This window comes from Pygocentrus nattereri, chromosome 18 (assembly GCF_015220715.1).
Source record: "Pygocentrus nattereri isolate fPygNat1 chromosome 18, fPygNat1.pri, whole genome shotgun sequence".
Classification (NCBI taxonomy): Eukaryota; Metazoa; Chordata; class Actinopteri; order Characiformes; family Serrasalmidae; genus Pygocentrus; species Pygocentrus nattereri.
Window position 1 is genome coordinate 8,443,538 of NC_051228.1, and position 14,873 is coordinate 8,458,410.

The following is a 14,873-nucleotide window of genomic DNA, read 5'->3' on the forward strand; positions in this document are numbered from 1 at the left end:
ATTGAATGATGGCTTGCAAATTATTCTCAGTCAGAAATAATGTAGTCTGAGACAGATCAAAGCTTTTTTATCACTTTAGCCCCCTCCCCAGCTTTAAAGCCTATCCCGATACCATATATTGCTGCAATATTTGGACGTGGCTTGATGGTATGAAACAAGGAGATACCACCAAAAACCAGCTTCCAATGAATTGTACAAGTTGATAGACTGGTTGATTGTTCAGATTGTTCATTCTAATTGTTTTGTTCTGTATTTTTACCTGTTTTTAGCAAAAATGTGGAAATAAATTCTGCTTTTAATGTTGTATCAATTTGCATATTACTTTTTCTTGACCATTAATAGATGTTTTAATAACCTGTATTACTGAAAAGTTGGGATTACGTTAAATCAAAGCATGTAGACCAGTTGAAAATGACATATTGCAAAGTTATAGCAAAAAAGAGAAAAAGATATGCCCAGTCAGCCACTTTTAGGTCTATTTTAAAAGATGAATTTATTTGTTCAGACCTGAAGAGATATGAGCACAATGTCCCATTCGTCCCTCCATAAGTCATCAATGGACACCACACCAGTGATGGTGGTGAGAAGAACAGCCAGCACTCCAATCTGTGCAGGAAGAGGTAGTGTACAATGTTAAACACCTACATAAACACTTTGCAACAATTTTTTTTTCAGTAGCATCGTTCAACAGACCTAAATGAGCATCATAAACATATTTCATCCTTTTTATTGTAACTGTTATCATTAATCTCCTAATTTCCTTATTCAGAATCAATAAGACTTATTCAGTAACCACTACAGAATTTATATTTAGGATATGATGTTATAGGAGTGAATAACTGCACACACACGTATGTGTACTATGTACAGTACAGCACAAAAGTCAGAGACCTTCATTTATTTAATTTCCACTCAAAATAGATATTAACATTAATTAGTGCAAGTTATTCATTTTTCAACATCTGGAAAAAAACTCTTTGCCTTTATTTCATCTTCCATTCTTTTCAGGAGACTTTCAGTTGTTCAAAGAAATCTACAAGGTAAGATTTTTACACCTCCAAAGTTCAGACTTAGATGTTTGGTTGCATTTTCTGCTTCTCAGGATGCAAATAACACCAAACACATTCAGTGATGGTCAGTGATCCTGGACCTAGGGGTGGTCAGTCCATTGTTCCGAGACCACCAGCAGCTTCTTTGAATGATCTGCAAATTTTATATTTTTCAAACTATTTCCTTTTCTTGACAGCTACACACCCTTTCAGACTCATAGGGTTGAGCTGTCTTCTCACAGTAGAAGGATGGACAGAACATCTGTGGATGTTTTCAGATCTGAAGCAACTTGATCTTTACTTGATTCATTGATTAAAGATGAAAGCTTTAAGTGCTGCTTGATCTGCTTTTTTGGTCTACCAGGCGTTGCAGGTGCTTGTTAGGAATCTTAATTTCTCTGAATCTTTTAATAATTTTTTGAACTTCAGTTTTGGAAATTGTTACTTCACTTATTTTCTTTGACTTTCTCCTTCCTCATGCAAGTGTATTATCTTATATCGGATCTCAGAAATATCTCCTAAAAAATTAATTAAAAAGTAGTTTTTTTCTGGGAAATTAAATACATGAGATTTGTTCTCTGACTTCACAGTACTGTACACTATTAAACCTGAACTCCGCTGTGTATTCACCTTGTGAATCCAGTACAGGTTGAGCTGCTGTCCCAGTGCAATATGGCAAAAAGCTAAGATCTGAAAGAGGACAGAGAAGAACTGTTTCACTATTGCTTCAGCGACTAAATAAAAACTATTTCTGGATGAAGCAAAGATGTAGTTATTACATATTCCCTAAATATGGTGATCAGCTAAATGTGGTCAGTAGATCATTTTGGCTTCTTTAGTTTTGCACAGGAACTAAAAGCGAATGTAGTGAACAAGTAATGAAAGCTGATGACCACCAATTAGCATCATGCAGACCAAATCACATAATTGCCTCAAACCGTGCTGAGTCAATACGTAACTCAAGTGTTTTCTAATATTATGGGCTCTACTGTTATTTATAAAAACTGACACTGCGTAGCTAAAACAGTACAGTATGTCATTCAATTTTAGAAACCATATTTTTAGCCTTCTAGCGCAGATGCTAAGGAATATATAAATTGATCACATTAGTCATGAGGGGAAAATCAAATACCGACAAATTTTCATTTACTTCAGTCAAGACAAGCCAGCCGTCCAGTTTGTGCTTCTTTAGTCTTGTGCTGGAACTACAAGGACTACCTTTGCTAACAAACCCTAGAAATCAATGGTCACCCAAATCCTTTCTGTAAATATAACCAAAACTTCTCAACTTGCTCAAACTGCATGATTCAGGATGCAGTATGACTTACAGTAATCTACAAAAATGAACAAAAACTTGTTTGTTGTGAAGCTTTGAATTTGTTATACCAAGATTTTTTCTACATATTATGAGTCAGTTTTAAAATGTTCATCACTCACTTCAACCTTTCATGTTGGTGCTTATATACTTTTCAATTAAATGCGTTAAACCAGCCCCTAAGAAGGACGTCCTGATTCTTTTTAAGTACGAGATGTGACTCATGTTTAAAAAGGCGTAGTCTGAATTCCCCCTTATATTTCTACATAGAAAAACTAAAAACACATCGGCATCAAAATGCAGAGAGTACGATGATCAGCTGCCTGGCAGTGTAAGGAGAGGGATGTGAACCAGAACATGCACAAAATTAAATAGAGTAATTCAAGCGTCGGCTTGTAGAAGATCTTGCAATCTTATATGACGCCTCAAAATATTACAAAACCAATAAAGTGAGTATTTATTTTTGGCGAGTGAAAGGAAAACTGTCAGTATATTGTTGCTGTCGGAACAAAACCTTTGTTATCATTTTCCAGTTTTTAACATAATTTGAAAATGCCTGTTGTTCTTTACATTGTATGTCATGATGAATGAACCAAAAGAATGTCCCAATGTCACGACTCAGGCGGACTCGGACTCCATCTCCCAGACTGCATCGGGAGATCACATGACTCGGGACAAGCGCCTGCGTCACTACCAGCGCTCACAGTCTCCTGATTATTGGACAGACGCACCTGTGTAGGTTGACCTACTTAGGTAGTATTTAAGACTGGGCTATAGTAGGATTTGGTGCGAGGCATTGTTTCTCTCCCAAGAGCATATTGAGCGGTTCTCTACATTATCTGTGATTGCATGTTATGACCCTTTTTCCCGTTGATACCAACTTTGTCTCTAGTTACACCCTCTTGTACCTTTGCTGGCAGTTTTTGGCTTTTCCGTGTTGGGACTTGGAACTTGTTTGTAGACTACGGATTCGGTCTATTCCTGGGATATTGTATGCTTCGTGTTTACTGTGATTTTGGATATTGACCCTTGCCTGACGGAGAAGCGGCTTAGAAAATGGATGGATGGATGGATGGACCCTTGCCTGTTCTTTGACCATTCTCTTTGCCTTCCGATTTATTAAACCTGATTTGCCTGTCCCTCCACGTTCGTCTCACCCCTGTCACCCGTTACAGCCAAAATGACTTGGAAAAATGTCTGGTTCCATTAACTTACATTAAAAGTATATATTTTTTTCTTCTCCTGTAAATTTACCAGTTTGGAGATACAAGGTTCTGTTCCAACAGCAGCTATATTTTGGTTTTCACACTGCCTCCCAATGCAAATGTTCACATTACATGACAAGTCTGCATGAGCTTAATAAAGACTTAGGTGCAGTTAAAGTAGGTTATGTGAAGCTTCTGAGATTTGGGTGACTATTAACTTCTATTGTTTGTTAGCAACATTAGCCTTGCAGCTCCAGTTTAAAACTACAGAAGCTAAATTTGGACACTAAACATGTCTTGGCTGATCAACAACATCTGGTGTAAGTGACAAAATATGTGAACTTGATTTTCAGCCAAACTCTCACTTTAAGATGGATGACAGGTGGTGAAACTAGTACATGAGAAAGTGTGCATGCGTGGAACGCTCACCATTAAAAATGCAGTGTAAGAGAATCCCACGAGCGTGGTTGTGAGAATGGGGACCGTGCCGTCGCTCCATTCGCCCGAACGGTTATATAACAACCTGAAAGAGAGGCTGGACTCAGCATCCCAACACAAATACCCAGACTAGAAGGCAGCTCCTCAGCTGTTAGTGCACTGCAGGTCTGCTCTAATTGAGCCCTAAAGCTCCTGTACACCTCATATTCAACATGCCTCGCTGACAGATGCAGGTTTTTGGCATTACGACACCCCACAATTAAAGCAATAAAACAGTTTGATAAACACAAGCCAAAACGCTCATTTGTGACTTTATTGGTCTCTTGAGTCAAGACTGTTTTGTGTCTATATTTAAAAAAAACAACAGCTCGCTGAGAAAATACTGGTTAATGACAGGTTAACTTAGACCTTAGATATACATTTTAGAGACCTAGACACCTGATGATGTCATTGTGTACATAGTGACGTGAGGCCTTAATTGTCTCCATTTCTGTACTCCCTCTCCACAATGTAAAATAAATGATCGTCTACGGACCTGCAGCCTGTTTTGGCCTGATTCTAAAGAAGACTCTGACAGCAGGACTACATCAAGTTCAGAACCTGCTGTGGCCCCTAAGCAAGCTTTTTGTTTGGCAGCTGAGACTAAAGAAACATACTAGAATTAGAAACAAACAGACAGTTCAGCAAACTAGATGAGCACTGAAATGCCTTACAGACTGGCTGGAACAAAACAATATCCAGATAATCTCGTAAATCCTGAAAAACCTGAGCTGAACCTGATATTGTGCCAGGTCCTACACGTAACACAAAAGGGTACTACTTTTTTGGTGGAAGGAATAGCCAGTGTCAAAGCGCATCTGATACAATGTTTGGGCGCTTCTTTGCTTTAGTCTTTTCTTTATCTCACAGAACTGTTGCCTAAATCAATATAAAAAACAGCAGGTTGTGTGTTATCGCGAATATTGATAATCTGCGGCACCCACCTTTAGCGCATGCCACTGCCTTAATGTTGTTTGCTAGGGCTGTCACTGTCAAAATATCTTGGTAATCAAGTAGTTAGTGATTATTTTGATGATTAATCAAGTAGTCATGCATTTTTAGACCTTTTCATCCCAACAAACCTGGCACTTTTCAGAGTTAGGGTCTTATTGACCACCGCTTAAAACAAAACATTTTATCAGGACGGACACGATCCTGAAATCTTTGCTCACGATTGTCATATAAATTGTTGTTATTAATGATTAAACTTCTTTTCTTGTTCATTGTACACAAATACTACAGAAGTCTAAAATGGCCAAATTAGCTGATTAGCCAAGTTCCTACCTATATTTGATTACTAAATAACACTGGCTGTACTGTCGAAATGAAACACCCACACAAATGTGGAGTTACACAATGTTTTTCATGGAAATGAAAATGTAAGGAAAAACCACTCATCATCTCAAACAACTGCGATCATCTCAATTATGGCTTCTAGGCAATAATGTATTAATTGTGACAAACTTATGTTTTATCATAAAACCAGAAAGAAATTATATTTACAAGCTAAATAAATTTCTACTGAAGCTATTTCACTTGTCGTGGGTCCAGTTATGACACTTGGGCGCCTTTATACACCAAAAAACAGTCTTAATTCATTTTACTCAACAATTTTGAATTGCCATGGTATCCCAGGTGGTGGCTAAGGAGTTGCTAGGCCATTGGTATGGTACCCCAGGTAGTTGTTTAAGTGTTGCTAAGCCATTGTGAGTGTAGCCAAGGTATTTACGAAAGTGTTGCTATGATACCCTGGTGCTTGCTAAGGTGTTGCTATGCTATTATTCAACCTAACTAATTCAAAATCACCATCTGTTTCTTCAGGTATGTTTCCAGATATGGATTGTCTGGTCTGGGGAGTGAATGTATTGAATGTTTCAGATGATCTTGATCTTACCAATTAAACTCATTGTAGTCATTGTGGGCCTCCCACCAGAAATAGGACCAGACAAGGAGAAGAAGAAAGGAGGAGCACAGGATGAGGAACCAGGAGCACTCCCACTGGAAAAGAAGAAAAACCCATTAAATTTAGAGAAATAGAAAGACATAGAAATGCTTTGCTAAGCACTGAGACAGAGGCTGTCAGCCTGTCACTGCACTCTTTACTCTCTCTGCGTAAGCACTTTACTAAAATCAGAAAAATGTCAAGCCCGTCTGTAACTGTCAAACTAACGCTGACACTCAGCCAGTCACAAAGGGACTTCACCTCCTTCTCTGTGTCTTTCTCTCATAAACAAAAACATACTGTCACCACAGCACAAATACAGAGTTTTAACCCTTAAAGGTCACCAATGAACACATTTCACTGAACACATTGCTGGTGAAACCAGAAATTGAGTATAAGGTTTAAGCTTTATATATATATATATATATAGTATTTATATATTTTCCCACTGTGTCCACCTAGCATGTAGATGTAAAATCAGAGACGACAGCTCATCTGCTGCTACATAGTTTGTGTTGGTCATCCTCTGGACCTTCATCAGTGGTCACAGGATGCTGTCAGCTAGATATTTTTGGTTGGTGGACTATTCTCAGTCCAGCAGCGATACTGAAGTGTTTAAAAGCTCCAGCAGCACTGCTGTGTCTGATCCACTCAGACCAGCGCAACACACACTAACACACCACCACCACGTCAGTGTTACTGCAGTGCTGAGAATGACCCACCACCCAAATAGCGCCTGCTCTGTGAGGGTCCATGGGGGTCCTGACCACTGAAGAGCAGGGTAAAAGGGGGCTAACAAAGTATCAGAGAAACAGATGGACTACAGTCTGTAACTGTAGAACTACAAAGTGCAGCTATACAGTAAGTGGAGCTGATAAAAAGGACGATGAGCGTAGAAACAAGGAGGTGTACTTAATGAAATGGCTGGTCAGCGTGGTGCAATAAAAAAGATCCTAAATTTATCTCAGTCGTTAACAGGGTTCCTAAAAGTGAAGGGACATCTAGGAAAGATACGCCACCGTTAAGCTACAAAAATAGGTTTTCTTGAATATCTAAAATGTATTATAAAAATACTATACTGTGATATGTGAAATGATTTAGTTTATTTTTATTAATAACTTTTATAATATAACTTTTTTTAGTTATATTGTCCACTACTACTGCTGCAGTACACTGCTACGGGTGGGAGAATTTTTTTCATTGCTAGTCTGTTGAAAATATATAAAATCCATTTTATTGCCATTCATTTACCGTCACACACAGCATTACAACTCTGTACTTCTAAGGGTTCACATGAGATCATTCAAAATAATTACACCATAGGAACAACATTACTTCTACAATATTACATCAAAGTGTGTCGGCCAGACAGTCACCAGAGATAAATTTGTGTCCTGCAGAAAAGGACAAAAGATAAAAGGGCTTTGTAGTCGCTAAGTCGGGACGTAAATGGATTTTCGAACAACCCAAGTGTAAATCATGAACCTCTGAAGATGTCTTTCTTCAAAGCCGAAGAGAGAAGGAAAAAAGTGAGTGGCAGCCTGAAGTTTAATTAAATTCCTTTTCCACAGAAACCTCAGCACCCAACGTTACCCAGCAAATTACATGCGAAATACCGCACAGCGAGCTTTAACCTTTGAGTGAGTGAGGAGAGACGGCTTGCCAGGCAAATAAAAAAAAATCTCCTTGGAGACAAGGCAGGGTCTCTGTTGGAAATGGAGGGGCGGGGCTTGACTGTTTCAGCTGATAAATAGAAGGGAAATTACAATAAAGGGTGTGGCTAATGGAACAGGAAACATGTCTGAAGCATGTCTTGGCTGACCGACTACACCTGGCAACTGCCCAACCATTCCTTTAAAAAATATAAGGTTCCTAAATGGTTCTTTGCATGAATTAATAGTTCTAGGACCTTTTAATCGGTACAGAAACTTGGCATTATGTGGAGGTTCCTGAATCGTTATGCTCTTCACAAATGTACGTCACTTACAACAATGGTTCTTTAAAGAAGCATGCAACAAAAGGAGGCTGCTCCCCTCACAAACGCTTCCACTTATTAGGAGATTATTAGTTTGATCATCGCTCAAAAATTCAGTAATACTGAGATTAATAACTGATCAGCACATTGGTTTATCAGTCTACTCAGGCTTTAGCAGAGCTCAGTAATACTGAGATTAATAACTGATCATTACATTGGTTTATCAGTCTACTCAGGCTTTAGCAGAGCTCAGTAATACTGAGATTAATAACTGTTCATCACATTGATTTATCAGTCTACTCAGGCTTTAGCAGAGCTCAGTAATACTGAGATTAATAACTGATCATTACATTGATTTATCAGTCTACTCAGGCTTTAGCAGAGCTCAGTAATACTGAGATTAATAACTGTTCATCACATTGATTTATCAGTCTACTCAGGCTTTAGCAGAGCTCAGTAATACTGAGATTAATAACTGATCATTACATTGGTTTATCAGTCTACTCAGGCTTTAGCAGAGCTCAGTAACACTGAGATTAATAACTGTTCATCACATTGATTTATCAGTCTACTCAGGCTTTAGCAGAGCTCAGTAACACTGAGATTAATAACTGATCATCACATTGATTTATCAGTCTACTCAGGCTTTAGCAGAGCTCAGTAACACTGAGATTAATAACTGTTCATCACATTGATTTATCAGTCTACTCAGGCTTTAGCAGAGCTCAGTAATACTGAGATTAATAACTGATCATTACATTGGTTTATCAGTCTACTCAGGCTTTAGCAGAGCTCAGTAATACTGAGATTAATAACTGTTCATCACATTGATTTATCAGTCTACTCAGGCTTTAGCAGAGCTCAGTAATACTGAGATTAATAACTGATCATTACATTGATTTATCAGTCTACTCAGGCTTTAGCAGAGCTCAGTAATACTGAGATTAATAACTGTTCATCACATTGATTTATCAGTCTACTCAGGCTTTAGCAGAGCTCAGTAATACTGAGATTAATAACTGATCATTACATTGGTTTATCAGTCTACTCAGGCTTTAGCAGAGCTCAGTAACACTGAGATTAATAACTGTTCATCACATTGATTTATCAGTCTACTCAGGCTTTAGCAGAGCTCAGTAATACTGAGATTAATAACTGTTCATCACATTGATTTATCAGTCTACTCAGGCTTTAGCAGAGCTCAGTAATACTGAGATTAATAACTGATCATTACATTGATTTATCAGTCTACTCAGGCTTTAGCAGAGCTCAGTAATACTGAGATTAATAACTGTTCATCACATTGATTTATCAGTCTACTCAGGCTTTAGCAGAGCTCAGTAATACTGAGATTAATACCTGATCATTACATTGGTTTATCAGTCTACTCAGGCTTTAGCAGAGCTCAGTAACACTGAGATTAATAACTGTTCATCACATTGATTTATCAGTCTACTCAGGCTTTAGCAGAGCTCAGTAACACTGAGATTAATAACTGATCATCACATTGATTTATCAGTCTACTCAGGCTTTAGCAGAGCTCAGTAACACTGAGATTAATAACTGTTCATCACATTGATTTATCAGTCTACTCAGGCTTTAGCAGAGCTCAGTAATACTGAGATTAATAACTGATCATTACATTGGTTTATCAGTCTACTCAGGCTTTAGCAGAGCTCAGTAATACTGAGATTAATAACTGTTCATCACATTGATTTATCAGTCTACTCAGGCTTTAGCAGAGCTCAGTAATACTGAGATTAATAACTGATCATTACATTGATTTATCAGTCTACTCAGGCTTTAGCAGAGCTCAGTAATACTGAGATTAATAACTGTTCATCACATTGATTTATCAGTCTACTCAGGCTTAAGCAGAGCTCAGTAATACTGAGATTAATAACTGATCATTACATTGGTTTATCAGTCTACTCAGGCTTTAGCAGAGCTCAGTAACACTGAGATTAATAACTGTTCATCACATTGATTTATCAGTCTACTCAGGCTTTAGCAGAGCTCAGTAACACTGAGATTAATAACTGTTCATCACATTGATTTATCAGTCTACTCAGGCTTTAGCAGAGCTCAGTAACACTGCGATTAATAACTGATCATCACATTGATTTATCAGTCTACTCAGGCTTTAGCAGAGCTCAGTAACACTGAGATTAATAACTGATCATCACATTGATTTATCAGTCTACTCAGGCTTTAGCAGAGCTCAATAACACTGAGATTAATAACTGTTCATCACATTGATTTATCAGTCTACTCAGGCTTTAGCAGAGCTCAGTAACACTGAGATTAATAACTGATCATCACATTGATTTATCAGTCTACTCAGGCTTTAGCAGAGCTCAGTAACACTGAGATTAATAACTGATCATCACATTGATTTATCAGTCTACTCAGGCTTTAGCAGAGCTCAATAACACTGAGATTAATAACTGATCATCACATTGATTTATCAGTCTACTCAGGCTTTAGCAGAGCTCAATAACACTGAGATTAATAACTGATCATCACATTGATTTATCAGTCTACTCAGGCTTTAGCAGGAACTTCATGCACTGATTTTAAAATAATGAACCTAATAAACAAGAACTGATGGTGTTTCTTTTACAGACAGCATTTATTTTTTTAAATTTAGTGGATAAGTATTGTAAAAGCATTCTCTTAAAAATGTATAAGGTAACGGCTCCAAATAGTGCCCTTACAAAATGTAACTGAATCCAGACATGTAATCTCTATATTCTGCATGTGTTTCCCAATACTTGTATTCCGTTACATCCCAACCCTGATTGATGATACAAGGTAAGTGTGTGCATGGTAGTGTCAGGACAGTTTAACCAGAGTGCAGAAGCTGAGAAAGAGCCTCCTTGACTGCACTCATTTCACCTGGTGGGCTGGCTCGTAGCCCTCTGGCTGTAATAGAGAGAACCTGAAAGACCTTTTAGTTCCGTGAAGAGAGTTAATGATGGTGTCTGGAGACTGACTGCTGGGCTAATAAGCTCCAAACACGCTGCAACCAACCACTTACAGTAAATACAATCAGATCTCTGCATGGACTGGATAGACTCTAAAGGACTGAATAAAAACATCCTTATTCAAATAGAAATCACTCGACTCAAATTACCAATCATGAATTCAGAATCAATTGCTATTAATGGGGAATTCTAGAGGTGTGTTCAGTCCTAGGTATCTGGGAAATGCTTCAGTTTGTATCACGGCTCAGCATGGAAATATTTAACCAAATGGAGGGCGGGGTCGAGTAGTCAATATATATAAATCAATAAACATGCTTTGTTAACCAGATCATTTTTAGATATTGCACATGCCAAATCTGACATGAAAAATTCTGAATTTAAGTCAAATATACTACATTTCACTTATTTAAATTGCCTAAATCTAATTCATTACTTTGCAGTGTGCTAACTGCATGCACTTCTTTAACTTTAGCATTATTTTTTCTTTATGTCTGGTAAAAAGTGCTGCTATACGAACCACATCAATAAATTATATCATCAAACTGTAGAGTAGTTGAGGTGGGGTAACAGGAGGTTTACACAAACTGACCATAATATTAAAGAAATCTTGAAAACATGCTGCACAACAACTACTTTAGCTTGATTATTCACATTTCTAAACCCATTCTTTTGGCCAGTTTGCTGTATTTCTTCTTTCTCACAATAAGGCACCAATCAGCTTAGTGCAACATTTCCTCCTGGACATCGCACTGTAGGGGGGGGGGGCTGACAAAAGGCTGCTGCAAAGCTGCTTGATAGGTCAGCTCACAGAGCTTCATTATAAATCAGTGGTTTATAAATAGAGGGATAAAACGGATCAAGGTTAATTCACTTAAGTATCACTGCAAACACCCTCCCCCCTTCAAGAAAACACAGCAAAATGAAGCGAATAAGGCCATACAGTAGGGATTTTCATACACTCTCATAATCCACGTCTGGACAGGCGCAGCTGAACAACGCTCTCATGACGACCTCCGGATGGTTCATAAACTAGTGGGCAAAATCTTACAAACCGCAAAAATGTTTCAAACAAAACATCTCCGCAAACCTGGTTTACTTACAACCAATGCAAATGGAACATATCTTAACATAACTAATTACTATTATTATTATAAGATAAACCCAAACCACTTTTTCTTTTAAGAAGCTTATATTTAGGTATCCTTGAGTATCCTTGAGCTGATCCTGATCAGATAATTAAAAAAAAAAAAACAATAACAAACCTCAATTCCAAAAAGGCTATATTTATATTTATAAAAAATATAAAATAAAAATATAATGGTCCAGCAGTTACCTTCTGGCACCTCAGGCACCATTTAATGTGGAACAGAAAAAATTCTGAACAAGAAGCTGGCGAATGAGAAGCTGACTCCATCCTCGTAAAAAACTGAACGTTGAGACACATTTTACAAGACACTATTCTAATTTTGAGGAAAAGTTTCCTGCCAGAGATGCTTAAAGCTTAAAGCAGAGCAAAATAAACCTGTGTTTTCATTTATATTATATTTTTTAGCCTATAGTAGCACATTAGCACAGACTCAGATATGTTTACAGCCAAGATGGTAAAACTTACTTCAATAAATGGACATAAAACGTTGTGGCTAGCAAGGTAAACTGATTTTTGTTAAAAGGACAAAATAGAGACATTTGGATTGTCGACCCCTGGCCATCCTTCATGAGCGAGGATGTCTTGCCATTTTGCAAAAATGGATCAGCAAATAATCCACTTGTTTAAGAATAACGTCTCAACAAGAAGTTCCATAGATTTTTGGTATTTCACCCTCTACACAACATAATTTCAACAAAAGTTTCAGGGAACTTGAAGAATTTTTTGTGTGTAAAGGTTAATGTCGAAAACCACAAATGCATGCCCATGACCTCCGATTTACTCGCTCACTCAGACGACACTGCATTAAAATACAGAATGCTTGAGTGATGGATGTCACTACATGGGCTCAGGAATACACAGACAAACCGCTGTCAATAAACACTGTTTGCTGCATCCACAAATGCAAGTTAAGACTGTATTACCACAGCACCAAGCCGTACGTCAACAATGTCCAGAAAGACATCTGTGGGCTCAGAGCTTATCTGAAATGGAACAACGCACAGCGGAAATTAGTATTGTGGTCTGACAAGTCAAGTTTTCACATTATTTTTGGAAATACTGGACATTCTGTTCTCTGGCCAAAGATGAAGAGCACCTTCCAGGCTATTACCAGTGTAAAGTTCAAAAGCCAGGATCTGTCACTGGTATTGAGATGTATTAGTGCTGGCATTGGCAACATGCACATCTGTGAAGGCACCATTATTGCTGATATATGCACATTTTGGAATACATGCTGCCTTTCAGATGGCATTTTTTCAAGGACTTCTATTCCCTATTTCAAAACCGTATCACTGTCATTTTCAATAAAGCTGTCAGATATCACAATGACAATATGAGAAGTGATGATTTACTATTAAAATAGTCTCTGGCTGGATGAAACGCAAATGCAGGCTTTTTTGGATGTGTAAATGGAAATCTTACTAATTTCTCTTTAAATCCCTCTTTAAACAAATAGCAGAACACAAAATTACACAAGCACCATTTACTAGTCTGCAAAATAAAACAAACTGAAAGTGCTGCAGGCATATTTTTTGCACAAAAAAGGGCTGAGAAACAGTCAGCATTACCCCTACCTCTTTTTCTCTAAAGCCCACAAAACCAAATTAATATATATATTTTTTTTCATATAGTCACACAAGAACAAATACATTATTTCTTTTTTTTGTTAAATACTGTAGCGTCAGACACGCTTTGTATTTGCAGTTGTATTTAAGTTAAAAATATTGTTGTTCATGCTTTTGGTTCAGTGTATTTAGGCACACTGTTCTCAAGGGTCTAGGACTTTTATTTTGTAGAAGGTACAAGGTAGGTTTCAATAGGCCCAGCTGGCTAGTGGGAAAATGGGGCCTGTGTGCTGTATGTTTTCCCCTTTGCTGCTGCAGTTTTGAATTGAATTTCCATTAAAGCTGAGTTTTGGGCCAATAAGGTCTCCGAGTGTGTGTTTTGTAGTTAGCTGTCTGGAGGAATGGTTGCTTGTCTACAGAGCAGGGAAGCAGGTCTGTAACAGTTTGTGCCGGCAATGTAATGACGTCTCTCTGGCGCTGCATTTATGGGGTAATTAAATCTGTTTTGTTATTGCCACTCTAACAATGTGTTTATCACAAATAAGTCATATCGCGAAAACAATAAAGATACGATTTATCTGGCAGTCCTGCTAGACCATGTCGCATTCTGCACGTTACAGCAGCATGGCTTATTAACCAGAGAGTGCAGATGCTAAACTGGTCAACCTGCGGTCCAGACATGTCTCCCAATGAAAAACGTGGCATATTATAAAGCGCAAAATGCAACATTGACGGCCTGCATGGTTCCACCCTTAAACACTTGTACAACTACAGAATGGCAAAAAATTCCACTTCCAGAATGGACCAGGTGGGATCTTCAGTCCCCTATTCTGCATAGATTCAGATTTCATACATTATTCATATGAAATGTCATTGTTCAAGACATCCCAGACTTCACTGTCCTCTGCATTCATTGGGCACAGCTGACTGGAGCTAATCCCTCAATCCAATCAGCTTCTCCAGAGCCGCACATGAACACCCTCAACTACGACAACAGTCTAATAATAACCAGTGCACCACCGGCACTGGCACCACACTCCCCAGGCCAATCAGCAAGATCCTGACGAGCAGAATGTAATGTTATGAGACATTACTTCTACCAGCTCTTTCTGGACAGTGAGCTGAGTGGATGGTGTTTGGGGGCAGGGAAGATACTCAGGTATGCAGCATGAGAGGATGCCTCATAGGTCAAATGCAATACCAATTCATCT

The 14,873-nt window shown here is 38.1% G+C and overlaps 1 protein-coding gene across 2 annotated transcripts in view; it reads right to left on the reverse strand.

Moving 5' to 3' along the window:
• The window catches only part of gdpd5a (glycerophosphodiester phosphodiesterase domain containing 5a), a 63,681-nt gene that overhangs the window by 15,418 nt on the left and 33,390 nt on the right, over positions 1 to 14,873 (reverse strand). For both annotated transcript variants that reach the window (XM_017711922.2, XM_017711921.2), the window contains exons 3-6: positions 5,941 to 6,044; positions 3,999 to 4,092; positions 1,680 to 1,739; positions 508 to 606 (exon numbers count right to left, since the gene is read on the reverse strand). In XM_017711922.2, coding sequence (XP_017567411.2) covers positions 508 to 606; positions 1,680 to 1,739; positions 3,999 to 4,092; positions 5,941 to 6,044 — 357 coding nt within the window. The remainder of the gene's footprint in view (positions 1 to 507; positions 607 to 1,679; positions 1,740 to 3,998; positions 4,093 to 5,940; positions 6,045 to 14,873) is intronic.